At 55.0% G+C, this 24,437-nt stretch overlaps 1 protein-coding gene across 2 annotated transcripts in view; it reads right to left on the reverse strand.

Annotated features, from left to right (window-relative positions):
* FDX1 (ferredoxin 1) overlaps positions 1–24,437 on the reverse strand; it is a 225,192-nt gene that overhangs the window by 188,806 nt on the left and 11,949 nt on the right. Inside the window, exon 2 of one of the 2 annotated variants that reach the window (XM_069639833.1) lies at positions 15,207–15,236. The exons of the other annotated variant lie outside the window; for it this stretch is intronic. Coding sequence (XP_069495934.1) covers positions 15,207–15,236 — 30 coding nt within the window. The remainder of the gene's footprint in view (positions 1–15,206; positions 15,237–24,437) is intronic. 2 annotated transcript variants of the gene reach the window in all.

The following is a 24,437-nucleotide window of genomic DNA, read 5'->3' on the forward strand; positions in this document are numbered from 1 at the left end:
TCAAGGACACATATGGGCATGCGTGCAATGCACATGGAGCATGAATGGGCACTCATGTCCCTGCGGGACATCTGACCCATGCACAGTACAAGTGGGATACCCTGCATCGAGTACTAAGGCTGTACCACACGGCATATGTCTGGCAGTTTCTAAGCTGGAAGTTAGCATCTACACAGGACACATGAACAAGAAACTACACATTGGCAAGAATGTAGCAGACCAGTGCAAAGGTGGAACTGGGGTGCAGAGTGGCGGAGGAGGGGCAAGGGAGCATGCCCACATGGAGTCCCGCATGCAGGCAGAGGAGACATGCATGACGGTAGCATTGCATTACTTACACCTCAGAACCATGTACACGTCACATGTAGCAGCAATCATGCACAACACATCCCACAAGTGAAACACACACGTCCTCAACAACTACGCTTCAACACTCACTGGACTGGGCATCAAAGTCCAGCATCTCTCCCACACCTTCGACCAATTCTGGTGGTATGAACTCCGCAACGAGAGCCTCATGCGGAGTGAGTTCTTCCTCCTCTGGTGCAGGCCCACCGCCAGTCACCAGAGTCAAGTTGTAATTTGAGGCACGCTTATCCTTAGTGCTGCGCTTGATGTCATTCCAGCGCTTTTTGCACTCCTGCGCTGTGCGCACCTCATGGCCGAATGAACTGACATGTTCCGCAACATGCTTCCAGTGGGTGTCACGTTGGGCAGCCGTAGTCTGACTATTGGCACCCACTAGCATGTCACGGCTGTGTCCCCGCACGTAGTCCACGAGGAAGTCCAGTTCCTGCTTACAGAAAGGCTTCTTCCTCGACGTGCAGGAGGTCGTGGCTGTGTGTGGGGTCCCAGCCTGTGCTGCAGGTGCAACCTTCCTCCTCTTGGACTGTGGCGCAGACCCTGGCTGGCTAATGCCGCCCTGACCAGTATGGCCAGTGGGTTCGGTGGATTGAGCCGAGGGAGTGGCAGGTGGAGGGATGACCAAAGGCCTGACTTGTGTCAGTGGCAGCTGGGTGCCCACTAATGGACCCTGCGCAGCAACATCAGCTGTGGCAGGGTCATTGACCGCAACGGTCCTGGTTGGCAGACTCACAACCGGGGTGCTGTTGGGTGCAGAAGCCCCTGCACTTGCCAACACCCGGCTGTTCGGGGCAGCAGATGACATGACTGCCCCAGGGACACGTGTCTTGGTCTGAGCAGCCCGGCGTGCCCCTATGGTTTCCCCCCTGGCCTGTTGGAGATCTACCAAGGGCTCTTCAAGTGCCAACGCAGCCTGCGCTGGCAGACCCTGAGCCTGGGTGGCGGTGTCCACAGCTGCACCTGCAGCTACCGCTACCCTTGGGCCCGTGGCAGTCGATGGAACGGACTGCTGGGTCATACGGGTGCCAGTGCCAGATGCAGGAGCTGCATCCCCCGGAACCACAGGGGGTGGTGGCATGGCTGCACCGACACATGGCACAACATTGTGCTCAAGTGGCGCACCCCTGCCTCTTCCCCCTCTGTGGCTGCCCTGGACACCCTGGAGTCCCCCTACTCCCTGGTCACCACGGCCACGTCCCCGACCACGCCCGCCACGAGGAGTACGCCCAGCTGAGGCGCCCCTCACCTTTGGTGGCCTCCCAACCATGGCACAGATGTAATAGCGCTGGCACAGATGGAGTGGTGCCAATGGGAGGTGTACACCACAATTGTCCTGGGCAATTGGGGTGAAGGGGGTGGGAAGCAAGATGTTAACAGCCCCCCTGCACCTGCAAGGCTGTATGTGACCCCGGTGATGTGGTGATGGGTCACGCAACGCTCAGGCACCCCAAAACTGCAGTAAAACCGTGAACGCAACCCTGCAGCCTACGTGTGTGGATTTGACCTCCCGCAGTACGCGGTGGCACCCAGTAACACGAATAACGCGTACGCGTGGGACACGCAGGCTACGATGACATCGAAAATGGGTGCAATACACAGGGGCACCCACAGTGGGAAAAGGAGCGTTTGCGACTCACCGTCTGACTAGCGCGATGCAGAAAAACACGCATAGCCAATACCCCCGCCAAAAGAAGAGATACGTCCTTGAGAGCTGTGAAGTAGATGGCGCGCGAAACAACTGGAAGCAGCAACACACGTCGGTCTCCACGGAAGGCACGTACAGCGAACTGCTGGGCCCGCTCACCTTTAACCCGTGCTGAGGGAAACGCACGCGCGCGTCACGTCACATGCGGACGTGCAGTTTTTCATGCGCGATTACGCGCATTATACGCAGACGTGCAGTTTTTCACGCGCATTACACGCGGACGTGCAGTTTTCCACACGCGATTAGCCTGGGTATGTGTTTTTCCGGGTAGTTCCACACGCGATTAGCCTGGGTACGTGTGTTCCGGGGTGGCGTGAACTTTCACACGCGATTGATTGTAATCCACGTGTGTTCTGTCATCTCGTGCAATGAGGGATACACCCTCGCACGACACGTCACAGACGCGCTCACGCGCTGAGGGCCTTTGGGGTCCAGTTGCTGTGTCGACCCCTGCTGGAACAGTAGACTCCCGACTGGGATACCATCGCTCCACAGCTCAGCCCCAGGACCCAGTTGCCCACCCACGCCTGCCTCGGGGGTCGCCATGTCGGGGCAAGCACCATCTGAGACCAGTGGCGACCCCCAGCCAGAGAGGCAGAGGGCCACCAGCTTCAGTGAGAAGGAAGTTGGTGTCCTGGTGGAGCATGTCCTGGGGCATTATGATGCCCTCTTCGGAAGACCACGCGCCAACAAGGAAGGACGGGAGAGGATCTGGGACGATGTAGTGGTTGCCATCAACGCGGAGGGGGTGGCAACCCGCGACATCAAGCACATCAAGAAGCGCTGGGAGGACTTGAGGTCCAGGACCCTCAATAAGGCCCGGCGCCTCGCGGAGGGGGGCCGGGCACGCCTGAGTGACATCAAGATGAGGGTCCTGGAACGCGTAGGCCCAGCGCTCCACGCCCAGATCCTTCGGAGGCAGACCCATCTGGAGTTGGCCGGTAAGTGGCCAAGCATTACTGTGTGAGACAGGGCATGTTGCAGTGTGCTGGTTGTCTGATACCTGCCTGTATGTGTGACATAGGCCATGTACGTATGTGTGTGTGCAGGGACATCATGGTCAGGCATGTGAGTACAGTGATGTGTGAACCACATGGTTGGTGCATGTGTTCTATTGCAACATGGGGGGCTCTGTGCGGAATGGACACATGGAAGCATGGCAGTCTCTGTTCCTGGACATGGGTGGGGGTGAGGGATGGGTGCTGGTCCCATGTACACGTATGGTGCCCATGTGTGTGTGTCTGAACTGCGTGTCTGTGACTTGTAACTGCCATGGATGCATGACACATGTCTGTGACAATGTTCAGATTCACTGATGCAGCCTAGTCATCCTTGTATCCACTGCGTCTGTGGTGTACGAGGCCAGATGGATGGAACTACAGTGAGGTGTGTGCATGTGATGGCAAGACCCATGATGCATGTGAGTTTAAAACCAACATTGTATGAATCATGTGTCCCTTGGTCATGTATGCCAATGTCCATGGCATGCGCCATGCCTGTTACTGTATGTGTTTTGCCTGCACTGACCCATGTGTTGTGGCGGGACATGATGGAAGTGATGTATGACAGTGCCACTCATCTGCTGTTGCTTCCTGTCTAGGGGACCATTGTACAGTACCCTGATGCTTGTGTTCTATGTCTCCCTCTACACAGTGGCAAGTGAAGGAGAGGGCGGAGAAGGCGCTGTGGAGCAGAGCGGCGGGGATGCCACCACGGCTGCAGCGGAAGGGGTGGGTGAGCCCCCACAGGGGCTTGCACCGGCGGAAGACGGCGTGGAGACATCCAGGTTGGTGGTTTCCACAGAGGGGGAGGAGGCCGCTACTGAGCCACACATGGGGCCTGGTGGGGGCATCCCCGCTGGTGCAAGTGGTGCAGTCCAGGGCCAGGGGCAGGAGGCAGCACAGGTCGCCGTGGAGGTGCCTGTGCATGTCACTGTCCCTGACACTATGACTGCACCACCATGCACCAGCAGGGATGCCCCATCCCAGGCCCGTCCGCAGGTAGGGGAGATGTCCATGTCATCTGACACTCCTCTACCTGCGGACGAGGGGACCCCTGGCCGTGTGGAGAGGGTCCTGATTGGTGTCGCGTTGCGCACGGCTGGCATTCGTGATGAGGTGCATGCTTCCCGGGAGGAGCATGCACATCATCACGAAGAGCACCGTGCGTACGTGAACCATTTGGGAGCCGCCATGGTCGGGGGTTTCCTACATGTGTGTGGCCTTCTGGCGACCCTCTCCTCCTCTGTGGAGGCTATGCGCCAGTCGTGCTCCATGCCGTCTTCCGGCCCAGATGCCACCAGGGCCCCCTGTGGACCTGCCCCGACCAACGCAGCCAGCTCGGTGGGGACCCCATCCCTGCCACAGTCGGGAGTCGAAGGTCCAGCAGGGGTGGACACACCAGCAACTGTCCCCCTGCAGATGGAGGATGTGCCGGCATCATCTGGCAGGGCACGTGCACGATGGCATCGGTGGATTCCATCAGCCTGGATGCCGTCGTGCTGGCAGAGGCAGTGGCGTCGGAGGCAGCAGCAGGCTCGACGTGGGAGGCATCATGGCTCGGGGCCATCAAGATCAGAGGGGCAGGCATCGGCCGGAGGGCAGGAGAACCCTGGGATGGCAGTGTCTTCCGTGTGGGAACAGTTGGTCCAGCGGATAGGTGCGGAGCGGCAGCGGGCGGAAGAGGAGCGGCTCACCATGGTCAGGGTGGAGTTCTCCATGCGTCGGGCGTTGAGGCGGGCTGAGTGCCTCGAGGAAGCTCGCAGGGAGTTTGAGGTGGACACGGGGTTGTCCCTGCGAGACCTCGGGGCCAGGACAGAGTCCCGCCTCCGGGACATCGACATGGAGTTCGAGGATGCCCTGGCCGGCAACATCACAGAGTGAGCCGCAGGACTTGCCCGCTGCCATTGTATATAGTTCTTTAGTTAGTTAGTGTTAGGTTTCCTTTATTTTTTAAGTTTTTTTTGGACCGCTCGGACAATGGCCACTTTTCTGTATATATTTTTAATATTAGTTAGTAGTAGTAGGTTTAATTTATGGTGTTGGGCTCATGGACCCTGGGATATTCTTGTACATAGTTTGATGTTTGGAAAACATTTGTTGGATTTATATTTGTGTTCACCATGAGGCAATGGTTTTTCCTTATTTTTCCCCCCATTATTTTGCTTTGGACTACATGATTTTTTGGATTCCTTTGTTTTTTGATTTTTTCTATTTGTTCTCGGACATGGACCATTTGTTTTGTCATCCCCATTGTTGTGTGTTTTATTTCTTTACTTCATTTTCATCTTTAATACATATATTTATTACTTACATTTGTGGTATTTTCTCATTGGTTTCATGCATGTCATGATATGGGTTTTGACATTCACTTGCACCCATTGTGTATGTGTGTGTGAGGGACATGTGTTCATTTACATACTTGCCATTGGGGTTGTATCATGTAATTGCATCTACTATGTGGGTGGATGCAATCCTTGCCTGGGTGTTTGTGCTGGGTATGCTGCCCATTACTGCCATGATTGTGTTTCGTCAGGACCTGGGGGCAGGGGGACATGAGTGGGGGCCTGCTGGGGGGTGGGGGTGCAAGGGGACATGGTTGGGGGCCTGCTGGCAGGTGCCCCACAGTGCTGGGGGGTGGGGGTGCAAGGGGACATGAGTGGGACATGGTTGGGGGCCTGGTGGCAGGTGCCCCACAGTGCTGGGGGGTGGGGGTGCAAGGGGGACATGAGTGGGGGCCTGCTGGGGGGTGGGGGTGCAAGGGGACATGGTTGGGGGCCTGCTGGCAGGTGCCCCACAGTGCTGGGGGGTGGGGGTGCAAGGGGACATGAGTGGGACATGGTTGGGGGCCTGGTGGCAGGTGCCCCACAGTGCTGGGGGGTGGGGGTGCAAGGGGGACATGAGTGGGGGCCTGCTGGGGGGTGGGGGTGCAAGGGGACATGAGTGGGACATGGTTGGGGGCCTGGTGGCAGGTGCCCTACAGTGCTGGGGGGTGGGGGTGCAAGGGGGACATGAGTGGGGGCCTGCTGGGGGGTGGGGGTGCAAGGGGACATGGTTGGGGGCCTGCTGGCAGGTGCCCCACAGTGCTGGGGGGTGGGGGTGCAAGGGGACATGAGTGGGACATGGTTGGGGGCCTGGTGGCAGGTGCCCCACAGTGCTGGGGGGTGGGGGTGCAAGGGGGACATGAGTGGGGGCCTGCTGGGGGGTGGGGGTGCAAGGGGACATGGTTGGGGGCCTGCTGGCAGGTGCCCCACAGTGCTGGGGGGTGGGGGTGCAAGGGGACATGAGTGGGACATGGTTGGGGGCCTGCTGGCAGGTGCCCCACAGTGCTGGGGGGTGGGGGTGCAAGGGGGACATGAGTGGGGGCCTGCTGGGGGGTGGGGGTGCAAGGGGACATGGTTGGGGGCCTGCGGGCAGGTGCCCCACAGTGCTGGGGGGTGGGGGTGCAAGGGGACATGAGTGGGGGCCTGCTGGGGGGGTGGGGGTGCAAGGGGACATGGTTGGGGGCCTGCTGGCAGGTGCCCCACAGTGCTGGGGGGTGGGGGTGCAAGGGGACATGAGTGGGACATGGTTGGGGGCCTGCTGGCAGGTGCCCCACAGTGCTGGGGGGTGGGGGTGCAAGGGGACATGAGTGGGGGCCTGCTGGGGGGGTGGGGGTGCAAGGGGACATGGTTGGGGGCCTGCTGGCAGGTGCCCCACAGTGCTGGGGGGTGGGGGTGCAAGGGGACATGAGTGGGACATGGTTGGGGGCCTGCTGGCAGGTGCCCCACAGTGCTGGGGGGTGGGGGTGCAAGGGGACATGGTTGGGGGCCTGGTGGAGGCTGCCCCTGGTGACTGGAGGGGTGGGGGTGGGGGGAGACATGGGTGGGGGCCTGGCGGAGGCTGCCCCTGGTGACTGGAGGGGTGGGGGTGCAGGGGGACATGAGTGGGGGCCTGCTGGGGGGTGGGGGTGCAAGGGGACATGGGTGGGGGCCTGGTGGAGGCTGCCCCTGGTGACTGGAGGGGTGGGGGTGGTGGGAGACATGGTGGGGGGCCTGCTGGGGGGGTGGGGGTGCAAGGGGACATGGTTGGGACATGGTTGGGGGCCTGCTGGCAGGTGCCCCACAGTGCTGGGGGGTGGGGGTGCAAGGGGACATGAGTGGGACATGGTTGGGGGCCTGCTGGCAGGTGCCCCACAGTGCTGGGGGGTGGGGGTGCAGGGGGACATGAGTGGGGGCCTGCTGGGGGGTGGGGGTGGTGGGAGACATGGTTGGGGGCCTGGTGGAGGCTGCCCCTGGTGACTGGAGGGGTGGGGGTGGTGGGAGACATGGGTGGGGGCCTGGTGGAGGCTGCCCCTGGTGACTGGAGGGGTGGGGGTGCAGGGGGACATGAGTGGGGGCCTGCTGGGGGGTGGGGGTGCAAGGGGACATGGTTGGGGGCCTGCTGGCAGGGGCCCCACAGTGGTGGGGGTGCAAGGGGACATGAGTGGGACATGGTTGGGGGCCTGGTGGCAGGTGCCCCACAGTGCTGGGGGGTGGGGGTGCAAGGGGGACATGAGTGGGGGCCTGCTGGGGGGTGGGGGTGCAAGGGGACATGGTTGGGGCCCTGCTGGCAGGTGCCCCACAGTGCTGGGGGGTGGGGGTGCAAGGGGGACATGAGTGGGGGCCTGCTGGGGGGTGGGGGTGCAAGGGGACATGGTTGGGGGCCTGCTGGCAGGTGCCCCACAGTGCTGGGGGGTGGGGGTGCAAGGGGACATGAGTGGGACATGGTTGGGGGCCTGCTGGCAGGTTCCCACAGTGCTGGGGGGTGGGGGTGCAAGGGGACATGAGTGGGACATGGTTGGGGGCCTGTTGGAGGCTGCCCCTGGTGACTGGAGGGGTGGGGGTGGTGGGAGACATGGGTGGGGGCCTGGTGGAGGCTGCCCCTGGTGACGGGAGGGGTGGGGGTGCAGGGGGACATGAGTGGGGGCCTGCTGGGGGGGTGGGGGTGCAAGGGGACATGGTTGGGGGCCTGCTGGCAGGTGCCCCACAGTGCTGGGGGGTGGGGGTGCAAGGGGACATGAGTGGGACATGGTTGGGGGCCTGCTGGCAGGTGCCCCACAGTGCTGGGGGGGGGGTGGGGGTGCAGGGGGACATGAGTGGGGGCCTGCTGGGGGGTGGGGGTGCAAGGGGACATGAGTGGGACATGGTTGGGGGCCTGCTGGCAGGTGCCCCACAGTGCTGGGGGGTGGGGGTGCAAGGGGACATGAGTGGGGGCCTGCTGGGGGGTGGGGGTGCAAGGGGACATGGTTGGGGGCCTGCTGGCAGGTGCCCCACAGTGCTGGGGGGTGGGGGTGCAAGGGGACATGGTTGGGGGCCTGCTGGCAGGTGCCCCACAGTGCTGGGGGGTGGGGGTGCAAGGGGACATGAGTGGGACATGGTTGGGGGCCTGCTGGCAGGTGCCCCACAGTGCTGGGGGGTGGGGGTGCAAGGGGACATGAGTGGGGGCCTGCTGGGGGGTGGGGGTGCAAGGGGACATGGTTGGGGGCCTGCTGGCAGGTGCCCCACAGTGCTGGGGGGTGGGGGTGCAAGGGGACATGGTTGGGGGCCTGCTGGGGGGTGGGGGTGCAAGGGGGCATGGTTGGGGGCCTGCTGGCAGGTGCCCCACAGTGCTGGGGGGTGGGGGTGCAAGGGGACATGAGTGGGACATGTTTGGGGGCCTGCTGGCAGGTGCCCCACAGTGCTGGGGGGTGGGGGTGCAGGGGGACATGAGTGGGGGCCTGCTGGGGGGTGGGGGTGCAAGGGGACATGAGTGGGACATGGTTGGGGGCCTGCTGGCAGGTGCCCCACAGTGCTGGGGGGTGGGGGTGCAAGGGGACATGAGTGGGGGCCTGCTGGGGGGTGGGGGTGCAAGGGGACATGGTTGGGGGCCTGCTGGGGGGTGCCCCACAGTGCTGGGGGGTGGGGGTGCAGGGGGACATGAGTGGGACATGGTTGGGGGCCTGCTGGCAGGTGCCCCACAGTGCTGGGGGGTGGGGGTGCAAGGGGACATGAGTGGGACATGGTTGGGGGCCTGCTGGCAGGTGCCCCACAGTGCTGGGGGGTGGGGGTGCAAGGGGACATGAGTGGGGGCCTGCTGGGGGGTGGGGGTGCAAGGGGACATGGTTGGGGGCCTGCTGGCAGGTGCCCCACAGTGCTGGGGGGTGGGGGTGCAAGGGGACATGAGTGGGACATGGTTGGGGGCCTGTTGGAGGCTGCCCCTGGTGACTGGAGGGGTGGGGGTGGTGGGAGACATGGGTGGGGGCCTGGTGGAGGCTGCCCCTGGTGACTGGAGGGGTGGGGGTGCAGGGGGACATGAGTGGGGGCCTGCTGGGGGGGGGGTGGGGGTGCAAGGGGACATGGTTGGGGGCCTGCTGGCAGGTGCCCCACAGTGCTGGGGGGTGGGGGTGCAAGGGGACATGAGTGGGACATGGTTGGGGGCCTGCTGGCAGGTGCCCCACAGTGCTGGGGGGTGGGGGTGCAGGGGGACATGAGTGGGGGCCTGCTGGGGGGTGGGGGTGCAAGGGGACATGAGTGGGACATGGTTGGGGGCCTGCTGGCAGGTGCCCCACAGTGCTGGGGGGTGGGGGTGCAAGGGGACATGAGTGGGGGCCTGCTGGGGGGTGGGGGTGCAAGGGGACATGGTTGGGGGCCTGCTGGCAGGTGCCCCACAGTGCTGGGGGGTGGGGGTGCAAGGGGACATGGTTGGGGGCCTGCTGGCAGGTGCCCCACAGTGCTGGGGGGTGGGGGTGCAAGGGGACATGAGTGGGACATGGTTGGGGGCTGCTGGCAGGTGCCCCACAGTGCTGGGGGGTGGGGGTGCAGGGGGGCATGAGTGGGGGCCTGCTGGGGGGTGGGGGTGCAAGGGGACATGAGTGGGACATGGTTGGGGGCCTGCTGGCAGGTGCCCCACAGTGCTGGGGGGTGGGGGTGCAAGGGGACATGAGTGGGGGCCTGCTGGGGGGTGGGGGTGCAAGGGGACATGGTTGGGGGCCTGCTGGCAGGTGCCCCACAGTGCTGGGGGGTGGGGGTGCAAGGGGACATGAGTGGGACATGGTTGGGGGCCTGCTGGCAGGTGAGCCACAGTGCTGGGGGGTGGGGGTCCAAGGGGACATGAGTGGGGGGTGGGGGTGCAAGGGGACATGGTTGGGGGCCTGCTGGCAGATGCCCCACAGTGCTGGGGGGGTGGGGGTGCAAGGGGACATGGTTGGGGGCCTGCTGGCAGGTGCCCCACAGTGCTGGGGGGTGGGGGTGCAAGGGGACATGAGTGGGACATGGTTGGGGGCCTGCTGGCAGGTGCCCCACAGTGCTGGGGGGTGGGGGTGCAGGGGGACATGAGTGGGGGCCTGCTGGGGGGTGGGGGTGGTGGGAGACATGGTTGGGGGCCTGGTGGAGGCTGCCCCTGGTGACTGGAGGGGTGGGGGTGGTGGGAGACATGGGTGGGGGCCTGGTGGAGGCTGCCCCTGGTGACTGGAGGGGTGGGGGTGCAGGGGGACATGAGTGGGGGCCTGCTGGGGGGTGGGGGTGCAAGGGGACATGGTTGGGGGCCTGCTGGCAGGTGCCCCACAGTGCTGGGGGGTGGGGGTGCAAGGGGACATGAGTGGGACATGGTTGGGGGCCTGCTGGCAGGTGCCCCACAGTGCTGGGGGTGGGGGTGCAAGGGGACATGAGTGGGGGCCTGCTGGGGGGTGGGGGTGCAAGGGGACATGAGTGGGGGCCTGCTGGCAGGTGCCCCACAGTGCTGGGGGGTGGGGGTGCAAGGGGACATGGTTGGGGGCCTGCTGGCAGGTGCCCCACAGTGCTGGGGGGTGGGGGTGCAAGGGGACATGAGTGGGACATGGTTGGGGGCCTGCTGGCAGGTGCCCCACAGTGCTGGGGGGTGGGGGTGCAAGGGGACATGTGGCTTGGCTGGGGGGCATGCCCATGGTGGATGGGCTGCCTGCGGGACATGACCAGGGGTGCAGGGTAGTCCCCTGTGGTGTGGCTTGCCTGCAGAGGTCGTGGAGGGGGTAGAGGGGAGACCTGGGGGGACCCACACTGGCAATTCACCTCTTCAACTTCCCGCACACCCACGTAATACACTGCCCCACTCGCACAGGCCCAATCGCGTGTAGGATTTCTCGCGCACCCCTGTAATACACGTACCCAGGCCAATCGCGTGTAGATTTTCTCGCGCACCCCTGAAATTCACGTACCCAGGCCAATCGCGTGTAGCATTTCTCGCGCACCCCTGAAATCCACGTACCCAGGCCAATCGTGTGTAGATTTTCTCGCGCACCCCTGTAATACACGTACCCAGGCCAATCGCGTGTAGATTTTCTCGCGCACCCCTGAAATCCACGTACCCAGGCCAATCGCGTGTAGATTTTCTCGCGCACCCCTGTAATACACGTACCCAGGCCAATCGCGTGTAGATTTTCTCGCGCACCCCTGAAATCCACGTACCCAGGCCAATCGCGTGTAGATTTTCTCGCGCACCCCTGTAATACACGTACCCAGGCCAATCGCGTGTAGAATTTCTCGCGCACCCCTGAAATCCACGTACCCGCTCAATCGCGTATTTTACTTCCCGCGTGCCACTTTTTTGATGCGCTGGGACTCTACCGCCTGCCTTCGTGTGGCGGCCGTGTTTCAGCTTGTGCGTGTCTTTGGCTGTGCGTGGCTTTGCCCTATTCGATTCCATGAATACGTGTGGTTCGAGTGCGTGTGGGCGTTCCGTCTGCTTCCCTGCAGTACATCCCCAGCTACGCCCTTATTTTCGCGTGTTGTTCCCCATTCCGCGCGTTACGCCCCCATGTCCCGCCCACTTTCTGGTGTGTGCGCTGCGGTTGTGCGCTTTCACTGTGCGCGTCGCGCACGCCTTTCACGATGTTGCAGTGACGTGTGCGCCATGCACGGGTTTGGCGCACATTCCGAGGAAGACACGCGCAGGGACTTCCATGAATCGCACGCGTGCACCTCTTTTTTTCCGCTTGCGCGTAGATTTTCGGCGCACGTTTGTTCCATGAATCGGCCCCACAGTGTTTTGGCCTATGCAAGCCACTAGCAGTATGCTCAGTCACACAATGTGTTGGCCTTCATCAGTATGGCATTATTATTTAAAAACCCATAAATGGATTCCTGTGTTTTGGGACCTTCTGTTGTGTTCCTAACGAGGTATCTCATGTATAAATGTGGATTCTTCAAAAGCGTTTTGCTACTTTCAGATTCCTAATGCATCCCTGGGGGATTTCTCTTTGTCATCAGAACAGGCGCATACATGCAGCGTGTGCACCTGTTCTGGAAGCAGAACAGGCACACATGCCACACGTAGCAATCGCGGTAGAGAGGCCAGGAATTGTTAAGGCATAATACTGAAAATATGAATTTAGAATTCATGAGATAGAAAGAGAAGATCCCCGCCAGGGATGAATTAAGACTCTGTTGTGAGGTCTGGGCTCTCTGGGAGATATGTAGTCCTGATAGGTGTAGTCCTGATAGGTGTAGTGATTTGGGAGTCTTTAACCCTTTAAGTGCCATGGGTATTTCCCCCCACTGCCAAGGCCTTTTTTGGCGATTTCGGTATGTCGCCATTCAATGCCTTGTAACTCTGTTACATGAGATATCTCGGCCAAATTTGGCCCCTTTTTTTCTCACATGTAGGCGGTCGTAATGCCACCCAGGAATCCTAGGTTGCTGTAGGGTGGTGAAAGAGAATAAATGCCAATAAAATGACGTACAAAGAAGCCTGTGGTTTTTTTCCTTGTAAGAGCTAGGAACAAATGGTTTGCTGTGCTGAATTCCCCAATTTCCTGGCTTTCAAGAACAGGTTGAGTGGAAATGAAAGAAAAAAAAAAATACTTTGATGTTATCAACCGTTTTGTAAGAGGTAGGCGATTTTGGCCATTTTTGCCAATTGGACTGGTATGGACGGAATGGAAGAAAAGGGTAGGAAAGCCGAATTGGAAGACAGAAAGGCATACATTTCTGAAAAGTAGAGAACATTTCAAGTTTAGGAAGAGGATTTGCCCAGGTCGGGCAACAACTAGGTAGGGGGAAATGCCATAGATTGGGGGAAAAAGCGGGAAAATGAGAAAAAAAAGTATGTGGTGGACATGGTTGGCTTGGTACGGCAATGGCTTCTATGAATTTTGAGAAAAGCAATGCTCTGCTACATTTCCCCCCCCCCCCCCCCCCCCCGACTCTTGCAGTTAGGAAAGCACACATTTTTTGTAGTGTTTCACAAAAAAAGCAATACCACAAGACAAACACTGAGCCATGGTACACAGGAGTGCTATGCTTACAGCCTGAATAGACATACTTAGAATGTGTAAATCAGGAAAACCAATGTGGTGAGGAACAGCAAGTATACATTTTTTGAAAGGGCACAGGCAGACCTTTTCAAGGTTAGGTGACTTGAGCAGGTTAAAAGTGTATGGTGCCTAAAGCAGCGACTCAATGTAGGGCACATTTGGGAAATGAAAGGGTTGTGTGACAAAGGGCACCGCAAATGGGTCAAACCTTTATAAAAAAAAGAAAAAAAAAAAAATCACAAACACAACAAATGTCATACCTTCCCGCATTCCCACACGTGTCCAGATGAAATCGGTACCTCACATGTGTGGGTGCACCTACCTGGGCGCCAAGGGGAAAGCCTAAAACACTGGTAATCCCAACTCTTTCCACACAGCAGGTACGCAGGATTTTGACTAATGTGCACACCATACAGATTTGGGCCTAGGGTGTCCAAGCCACAAAGGAAAACTCGGAACCCCATGCATTTCTGAAAAGAGGACACACGTGGGAATCCACAGAGGTCTGCCGTGCGCAAATGGCCCCAGTTTTTATTAGCCACAATCCCTGACAAAGTGTGATATTTGGTGGGGGGAAAAACACAATGTTCACTTTGTCTGGGGTTCTGGGTAATAAATTCTGGGCCTCTGCGCGCAAGTCAGTCCACTGTGCATTCCCACAGGTGTCCTCTTTTCGGAAATGCATGGGATTCCCTGTTTTCTTTGCTAGCTTCGACCCCCTAGGTCCAAATCTGTTGGCTGCCCACATGAACAAAATGTGCTGTGCCGAAAGGCTTGAGGTTACCAGCGAGTTACCCTTTTCCTTTTGCGCCCCGGTAGGTGCACCCACACATGTGAGGTACCATTTTCGTCGGGACACCTGTGGGTACGCGAGACGGTATGACACCTGTGGATGGCGACGTGTTTCGGTGAGTGGACACAGGGAAAGGTCTCTGAAATTGGCTGGAAAGGAAGACAATTGTCAGACATTTCGCTCTGGCCACCCACCAAAACTCACTGCCAACAACACATGGCCTACCTTCCCACGTCCCCACACGTGTCCCGATGAAAACGGTACCTCACATGTGTGGGTGCAGCTACCGGGGGCTCAAAAGGAAAAGGGTAACCCACTGGTAACCCCAAGCCTTTCGGCACAGCACATTTTGTTCATATGGGAAACCTACAGATTTGGGCCTAGGGTGTCGAAGCCAGCAAGGAAAACAGGGAACCCTATGCATTTCCCAAAAGAGGACACCCGTGGGAATCCACAGATGTCTGTCTTATGCAAATCGGCCCAGAATGTATTACCCAGAACCCCGGGTAAACACCCACTTGGGAGAAGGGTGCCCAAGGCCAGGGATATTACCGCCGACTTTGCTGGAGCCCTGGCTGCCCTGTGTTACAGCTTCTCCCCACCAGGGAGTCCCGGCAGTGTGCCAATACCTCCCCGAAGGGAAAAGCTGTAATGGAGCCCATCCGCAACTCCAGGACGGTTGGAGGTGATGTCCGTGGCCTTTGACATCCATGTACCATGTTGGTTTACCGTCCCCTATGCACAGTAGCAGCTTCAGGGAGCCCCAGCAGAATCCCCATTCCTCCCCGGAGCTGACATCTGTAACGTGGCACAGCCAGAAGTGGAGCCTGCGCTTGCAGACTGACAACCCACATGGGAGGGATCCACTCCCAGGGAAACACCAATGTTCTGCTGGCATGGGGGGCAATTTGTGGCCTGCCCCTACAATTGTGTCCCAGCCCACCAACATATCTGCCCAGACAGCCTATTCCCATCCACACCACCAACAATCCAGCCCCAGTCTCACCCACCCCACTGACAGTAGGCCCCAACCATAGAATAATAAAAATCAGTACTCACATAACATTGCAGCTGCTCACATGGAAAAAGCTGTACACAAAACAAAAAACATGTGTTACCTACGGTCACACCAGCAAATACAAATAAATACTTGCAAGCATGCCCCCCCCCTTGCAAGCCATCCCTGGTGGTCTAATGAACCTCGCCCCCAGTGAATACACATTTGCCTATTCCTAGGGGCAGACATCTGCCCCCAGGGAGGCCTGCATGAGGTGCCCCTGCCAACCATTTAAGGTGAGGGGGCCCCCAAAAATAGTGGGACAGGCCCCCCAGTGGGTGTGGCAGTAAGGTTTGGACACCCCGGGCCAGATTGGCACACCAATGTGCCCCTCTGCGCCAAGGCAAGTTTAGTAAAGAAAGAAAATAATTCAAAATGGCAGGCTGCCCTTTAGCGGGGGCTGAGGAGCACCCTACACCGCTGGGGAATATTCTAATGTGAAGGGGGTGCACCTCTCCACCCCCACCCCAATTGGAGGGGCGGCGCATCTCATGTAGCCCTTCCCGGGGGCAGAAGGGGCTGGGGCTGTCCTGCACTCCTCCCTGGGCTCAGACGTCCCTTCCTAGGAGCAAATATCTGGTCCCAGGGAGGGCTGCATGACATGGCACCCACTCCATTGCGGGTGGGGGAATTCAACGTCCCATCCCATTAGAAAATTCCTCGTCCCTTTGGGGTGCCCCACAGCCCCCCCCTTAAAATGCTGTCTACCATTTTAACTTTTCGTTTATTTACCCAACTCCCTTTGGCGCAGATGGACACAATAGTGCGCCATTCTGCCCCCAGGGTGCCCAAAACCTGCTGCCCCACCCAAAGGGGGGGCCTGTCTGACATTTTGTGGTTGCCCTCTCCCCCACCACAAATTGGGGGGGGGGGGTGAACATCATGCAGGCCTCCCTAGGCCTCCTACGTACGGCTGCGTGAGGTACACCCCGTCTCCATTTGGGGTGGGGGCAGCCAAAAATGTCTGACATGCCCCCCAGTGGGTGGGTCAGCAAGGTTGGGCACCCTGGGAGCAGATTGGCACACTATTGTGCCCATCTGCGCCAAGGCAAACTTAGTAAACAAAAAATAAAAATATTGAATATGGCAGCCTGCACTAGGTGGGGGGGCTGAGGGGCACCCTTAATCGCCGGGGAATTCGGTTATGTAGAGGGGGGTGCCCCTTTTCCCCCCCCCACACCAAATGCAAGGGGGGCATCTCATTCAGCCCTCCCTGGGGGAGGATAAGAGGTGGAGGATTTCATGCAGCCCTCCCTGGGGTTAGATTCCCCTTCCAGGGAGCAGATAATTGCCCCCAGGGAGGGCTGCATGACTTGACCCCAATTCCATTTTGAGGGAGGGGGGTGGGGGGGGGGGGGAACAACCCCCATCCATAAAAATAATCCCTGCTGGTCTAGTGGGGGGCCACTCCCCCCAAAACCAACCAAGATATTTGTTTCTTTTTTGCGCCCATTCCCTAGGGGCAGATGGGCACCCATCTGCCCCAGGGGCCCTAAACTGCAGGCCCCATCCTTTGGGGGGCCTGCCTACACTCTCTTGGTGCCCCCCAAATTGGATGGGGGGCCACCTCGTGTACTGCTCCCTGAGGGCAGAAATCTCCCCCCAGGGAGAACTACAAGGGGTGCCCCCCTTCCACTTGGGGTGGGAGGGAGAGGGCCACCACCCTTTCATGTCCTACAAAAAATCCCTGGTGGCTAGTGGGCCCCAAACCCCCACCCCTCTCCCCCATTTCATTTTCAAATATTTTTTTTCTTCAAAATATCCCCACCCCTGGGGGCAGATGAATACTCATCTGCCCCCAGGGGTCTCTATGCATGTGCCCCCATGCTTTGGTGGCTCAGGGGCGAGGAGAATATCCCCTTTCCAACGACACCACTTTTTGAGCAAACCCTGGTGGCTAGTGGGCCCCAAACCCCACTCCCACTTCCCCCCTTCTTTCCCCAAAAAATGTTGTATCCCCTCCCTTGGGGGCAGATGATCACCCATCTGCCCCCAGGGGTCTCCAGAGCTGTGGCGGCTTAGTGGAGAGGAGGCCGCTTACACAGTAAGCGGCCCTCCTCCCCCCCGCTCCCAAACAAATCCCTGGTGGTCCAGTGGCATTGCTGGCTACGGATCGAGCGCTCTGCGCCCGATCCGTGATCAGCAATGCTGTCACATAAGGTATTGTTATAAAGTGGAGAATCTCCCCTTCCCAACGATACGTGCCTCGATCTCCGGCTTGAAGTACAGTCGGAGAGCGAGGCAGAGGGAGAAGGGCACTCACCTTCTCTCTTCACTGCGGCAGCCAAAAATGGCTGCCGCAGTGAATTTACTTTCAATTTCATTTCGGCATGCGTGACGCACGCCGACGTGAAATTGAAGTTAATCCAAACCCCGGGCAGTGAAGGGGGACCTCCCCCTCTCATATGAAGGGGGACCTCCCCCTCTCATAGCCCGGGAGTTGGATTACAGTTTTATGCGATCCCTGCTTTGCAGGGATCGCACAAACAGAATGCCGAAAAGGACGAGGTATCTCGTCCTTCGCAACAAGGAGGTAATCCCAAGGACGAGATACCTTGCACTTGGCACTAATAAAGTTGCATTAAGTTGTCTATTCTTCTTGGGGTGGGCCCTTAATATCTGCAGTGACGTTTCCCCAATCCATCATGGCGGAGATGTATCAAGCTGCTGATTGGATTAGATGGACAGAACAATTCAGAATTGGTCAATTTAGAGACATAGGAGGTTTTCTAGTATTTCCAACTGCCTTTCATCTTCCTTCCTCAAGTAGGAAGGTCCTGTGTGTAGCTGCTCTTAATTTGGAGGCCAGTCTATAATCTGAAGTTTAGTCACGTTACAGGTGTATCAGGAGAAGTACGTACAGCGTGGGACAAGACAAGTGAAAGCATTGGTGGGAGCGCTGTGCTTGGATTCATTTGTGCGATTTCCTCTGGCAATTCTGTGAAGGAGCCCTTCACGGAGCAGGTTCTAAATAGATATAACTTAGTTTCAGTATTTAGTTAGGTTAGTCGCTGCCATAAACTGTTACCAAGTTTGTTATAAGTAACTACACAACTGAATAAAATCATGGTCATTTACTTGCATTTGGAACTTTTGGATTCCCGAACGCTTGATCCTGTATCCATGAAAAGGAAGTCTGAGCATTTAAAATGATTAGTGTTTGCTCTCAACGACCAGTTTTCCTGAAGTGCGCATGTTGCAATGATTAGCACTTGAATCCCTCAAGGGAGATCTCCCGAACCTTACAGTTAGTAGCGAGAAAACTATTTTGATTTGAAAGTGTGTCATGCACTTAGATTGCGCCCTTGTAAGATTTTATGAATCCATTTAGGTTTTGTTTTAATATTTGTGCACGCGCATTGAAGTTTTTATGATCAGCGGCTTAGTTCCCATCATCTGTGCATACACACACTTAACGTTTGCTTCACCTGACGGACAGCAGTGTTAATTGGGACAATTTATGACCTAGTCTGCGCGTCAGAGTCTCAGTTCTTATCTTCTGCACACATTATTTGGCAAAGTCTTCAGAAGAGCCGTGTTTAATGAGACTTTACATAACCAAGTCTGCGTGTTATAATGTACACAATTTCGTAATTCAATTGTGTCACAAAAGAAGTCAAAAGCTTTTTTCAAAGATTAATTCAAAAAGAGGCAAATACTAAACAGTTTCATCGTTTCAAAGGTTAAGAGCAAATGGGCTCGTACAAGTTTTAAGCAGGTTAAACTTTAGGAGTGAAATATTGGACAATATAAATCTGAGAAACCATTGATCCTGAATGTGCAAGGTGATCCAAGAACTTACTGACAATGAATCTTTGCATCTTTTGGGATATCAAAGAGTCTTCTTCGAGGAGGCTAAACAGGTACTAATTGTTACTAGGATGGGAAGGGGCCCAGAGTAGAGAGTTTACCAATTCTCTTTTTTTCTCATCCTCTGCAGATTCTCAAACGTTCAGTTAGAAGACAGAAATCTATTTTCTCCACTTCCCCTTTCCCTGGAAGTGTTGGGATTTCTGCTGTTAGTTTATTCAGTAGTTGACCAAACACTTGGTGGGACTGTGGGGTTCAGCAGCTCCCGCGATCAAGATAGGACCCAATATCTGTAAGGGAAGCATGGTATAACAAGTATGACACCGACACAAAAGGTACCATTTGTAAAACCTGGTCATCAGCGATTCATGTCTGAGCCACGCCATGCCAGCGCTTCTGAATATCTGGGCCTAGTTCTACAGTGATTCAGCATGATCAAGCACATATATAGTCGGGGAAAACGAAGGTTCATGGCAGATTTGACTCGGTGCAATGATTGACAATGAGTTGGCTTGTTAATGCAGTTTAAAATCCCGTACCTCCCAAGGAACTGGTATATTTAGTAAGCATGCAAGTATGAAGGCAGATATAAAATAACACATTAAACCGATCAGCAAAATCATAATTTAAGCAAGGAACATGGTGAATGTTTATAATAATAGAACAGTTTAGTTCAAATGCACAGAAACAATTCTCCTAAACTACACGCCCAGTCTTCACATGCAGCGACAGATTCATTGTACTCCCATTGGAAGGAAACAAAACAGCATCAAAGTTAAAAGGCTTCTTCCGAAAGCTCTGGTCAGCTGCCTACTACTTTCTTGTCTCTCCCTCTGCCAGAAGTTCCTCTCCCGAGCCAACCTCTCTGTAATGTCACTCTCGCACTGGCTGGGCAAGACTGAGGCACTCCCTCCCTTACCTTGTGGTCTGGCCAATATATGGGCAGCCGACAGTAAAATGGCTGCACTGTAAGTTGTAACATTTGGATGTTTATTCTTAAGAGTCATTTCATAGCATGTTTCGCTTTATCAGTGGTGCCATCTTTGTATCCAGAATCTCAAAGCAACAAGGTTTTCTCCAACTGTCCTGCGAGGACCAAATGCCCTTCGAATGAGAATAAAAGGACGTGCTGAAAATAAGGCCGTGGACCACACAGCGAACGGCGAAACCCCAATTGTGACAAAAATCGACACAAAAAAACCATGGGACTGGCTAGCTGGACCTTAGCCCCAAATAAAAGTCACTAGACTGAATACCCAGACGTCAAAAAATCTGCGGATAGCCTCATGGAACACGCTAGGTTTTCAACACTTGTGGGAACAATTAAATGATGAGCTACTGACGACAGATATCATCTGCATCCAAGAATGTTGGCTATTAGAGACCCCAACTATGAATGAGGCCACATGCCTTTTGAACAAAGCATACAAAGGACAGAAGACCTTCTGCAGGCCTGCTAACTATTAGAAAAAACGACTACAAAGGCAACATTATCAGGGTTGTGATGCCCTCACCACTTATATAAATAATAACTCAAGAGGAAAAAGGAGGTACACCACAATTTGAAAAGACAACGCAAATAATAATTAACCTTTATTGGAACATCAAAGCTAAAGATGGTGACAAATTCATGGACACCGTGACCAAGCATATTGACGAGTTAAGAGCAGAGTATCGAAACTCCTCAATCAATAATTATTTGCGGCAACCTAAACATAGACTTTACAAAGAGGAAACATTGCGAGGGTCGAACAGGTCAAAAACAACAGAAGCTTTCTCTCATGCAAAATTGGCTGACAGAGATGAAAAGCCGGGATCTCCTACAGGTGAACAGTAATGTAACTGGCGACCTACAAGGAGACCCGACTTGGACATCACATAACCTAAGCGCAACCCTCAACTATTTTTCTGTTGATCGCAAAACCTTTAAATCAATTTCTTCTTTGAACATAATAACAAAAAGCGATCACAAAATACTCATTCTTAAGTGTTCACACTCAAATAACCAATATTAAAGTGGCACGGAACACCAAGAAATTTGGGCTCACAAGGTTGATGTGAACAAAGGCCTAAATAGACAGACTGGCACCAAATATGATTCCGACTCTCAAAAAAGCAATGGAGAGCTGGCAGCCAGCGACTAACACAGTGTAGAATATGAAGCCTGTCTTACCATCTTCAGAACAATACAAGGCCATAATATAAAGCCCAAAATAGTCATGACACCGCAAACAGAATTCTGAATTAGCAGAAAAATAAATAAATAAATATAATCTCACTTGTCGCAAAGCTCAGGGTACTAAAAAAAAGCAGAACCCCCAGTGCGCAATTGACAAAAGGACAAGGTTAAAAAAAAAAGCATATCGAAACTGGACCAAATCTCATAGGGCCCAACTGTTTCAAAAAGACTGAACAAATGCTGATATCATCCAACAACAAAAATGCTGCCAAATTTATGTGGGGACTACTGAACCAAAATACTGAATCACAAGGGGCGGAACAGATCAACCCTATCCATGAGGGTAAATGGACAACATTTCCAAGAAATACAGAATATCTTCGAATGAAGATGACTGCACACGAGAAAAATAGGTTTCTAATCAACAAAGCCAGCAATTCCCGGGCCCGACGGTCTGTCTAATGCCATACTAAAGCAAGCCCCAGAAGTGTGGGCTGACACGCGTCACGTGCTATTCACAAGAATCATCAATAACAAACAAATACCAGAAACATGGTCAACAGCAATAATTATTCCAATACATAAAAAGGGGGATAGAGCAAGGCCTGAGAATTACCGCCCAATATCTTTACTAAACGTGATGTACAAAATCTATCTTTACTGGCATCCTCCTAAAAAGACTGAAAGAATGGATTGAATCGTCAAGAAACTACGACCTCAGGCAAGCAGGGTTCGTTGAGAAAGTCGACTGTGGCCTAAATATACTTATACTCAATCTGTTGAAGCGAAAAGCATTTGTGAAAATCAGAAGCTATACCTCGCGTGTGCATATATGGCTGCCGCTTTTGACAGAGTGGACAGACAGATACTGTGGACGAAGAAGGAGCAGAAAGGATGCCCAGCAGATCTAGTGGCAGCAATTACAGCCCTCCACACTGACACCTCCATACAAGTGCGGTTAAATCAAAAGGGCAATTTAACGAAGGCCATTCCAACAAAACGAGGACTGAAACAAGGGTGACCTTTGGGGGCAATCCTCTATAACTTCTTTTATTTCCGGGATGTAGATCGGCTCAGACCAACAAGAGCATGTTCTCCAAAGTTAGGCATCACTGCAATAGGCCATATACTGTAGGCAGACGATTTGATCATATTGGACAAGCTTGAAGCCCTGGACGTTTACGTCAAAGAAAACAAACAAAAAAATAAACAGACAAATCGGAAATTCTAATAATCAAAAAAACCGAGAGCAAGAGTACAAACACCCTTCAAATGGTGTGTTGACAATAAGCCCATACCGATAACGAGCTCAAAATACCTGGGAGCAATAATAAGCGCCGATTAGAACGATCAGCCATGGATAGAACATCTCCACGACAAAACGGACCATCTCACGGCACAAGCCCTAGCCCTAAAAAGAAGATATGGCAAGTTTTCGATTCAACCAACAGTGGACTTTTATAATTCAAAGGTAATCCCATCAATAACTTACGCTGGTGACGCAGCACTCAGAATCCCATGGGAAACCTGGGATAAGGTTGAAGCCAGGTTTTGGAGAAAAGTCCCGAGACTTCCGCCATGCGTTCCAATGAGTATAATACGGCACGAGTTGGGCCTTCACCCCATGCAGGTCTCGGTTGTATGGAAAGCACTGTCAACATTTAGAAAGACGCTTGTAAAAGATTGTCCTCCACAATATGCAATCTTAAAAGTTGAAAACGAAAAAGGTCCATTCTGGCCCGTGAGCATCTGGAAAGAAAAACGCAATGAGATTTCACAAAACTAGCACGTAACAAAAGACACTCTATGTAACAACCCTAAGAGAGTAAAGACCTTGCTCCTGCCCGTTTACTGGGCGCATACGGAAAGTGCCCGTGCAACTTCCAAATTCCACACACTTTCAAAAAGATCCACCACAGTACCAAAAAACTTGCCTGGTTACTTGAAAGAGTGCAAAGCCCATCCATCAAGATCTAAACTTACGATTTAGACTCAACATCCTAAGAACAAAAATAAATCTTAAGAAATATGGCATAGCAAGTGATATCACATGTGGCCTTTGTAAGCAGGACAAAGAATCCTTACAACACTTGATACTGTACCGAGTTAAGATCAGCAAGAGGAAAATTGCTACAGCCAACATTAATGCCAGCATGCGTCCTAGATCCGGACTTGTGGTGGTCAACTTTGTATGATAACCCAAACCAAAAAACTACAAGGGCCCTCGGAATTTTCCTTCAAGCAATGTTAACCAGATTAGAAAAGAATCAAGTGGCTCCTCAATAAAGGCAAAAGGACAGTGTGTGGAGCCTGCCTGACGTAAGCCAGACCATGAAGGACAAAAATTGAAATTTACGCATCAAAATGACACGGGCCTCTGTCCCTTCCCCCTGACTGGCTGTTGGGTGGAAGTTCCATATATGGTAGTGTGGGGAAGTGCTGACCAGACTGGCTGGAGCCTTCCCAACGACCCTATGTTGTGGGTACGCCTGTGGGTGGGACCTGGGTGAATGGAGTGTGTGATGAATACGCATTCTAAGTTGTGGGTGTCTAGTCTCTGGTGGTTGACACAATGACTGAGACAGCCCTGCCCGAAACCGGTATGAATGCAGTATGAAGTGTTGAATGGCTTGGTACTTGTCCCAATACACATAACTTGTTGTAAGTGTCTGGAGAAAATGAATGGCCTGAATGCACTGTCTGCCTGATTGGCTGCCTGCCTACCTGAATGCCCTTAGTTGTGATTGGATGCTTGAGTATGACCCAGCGGAATGAATGGGAGATCAACAGTATATCTGGGGACCTCTCACTGCTAGGAATCGTGTTCAGAAGCTGAAGTCCACTACGACGAGTAACTGGAGTGAAGCTTGACCTTGAGCCCTGCTGAACGAGAAGAATTCTTGTTGCTCTCCTTCACAATCTGAAAGCTGCTGTGCCTCCAAGGACTGACCCAGAGAGGACCTGGTAAGGCGCCCTCTTACCTAGCTACGAGGGACCATCATGCAGCAGCAGACCTTTGCCAAAGCTCCCTGGTAGACAGACCTTCGACAGGCTGCCAACCCGAGACGGGGACAGCCGCGGAATCACAAAGAGAAGCGATAGGACTGTTGTCCGCCACGGTCGACGACCGCTGTCGACGAATGGAGCCGCCGTGCTCCCGTTTTGCCTAAGAACTTCATTGATCCCAGGATGCCCTCATCCGCATCGTCGCCGCTGTATCCTGCTGGAGAAGGCCCGACAGTCG

This window comes from Ambystoma mexicanum, chromosome 7q, assembly GCF_040938575.1.
Source record: "Ambystoma mexicanum isolate Mex_15411 chromosome 7q, UKY_AmexF1_1, whole genome shotgun sequence".
NCBI lineage: Eukaryota > Metazoa > Chordata > Amphibia > Caudata > Ambystomatidae > Ambystoma > Ambystoma mexicanum.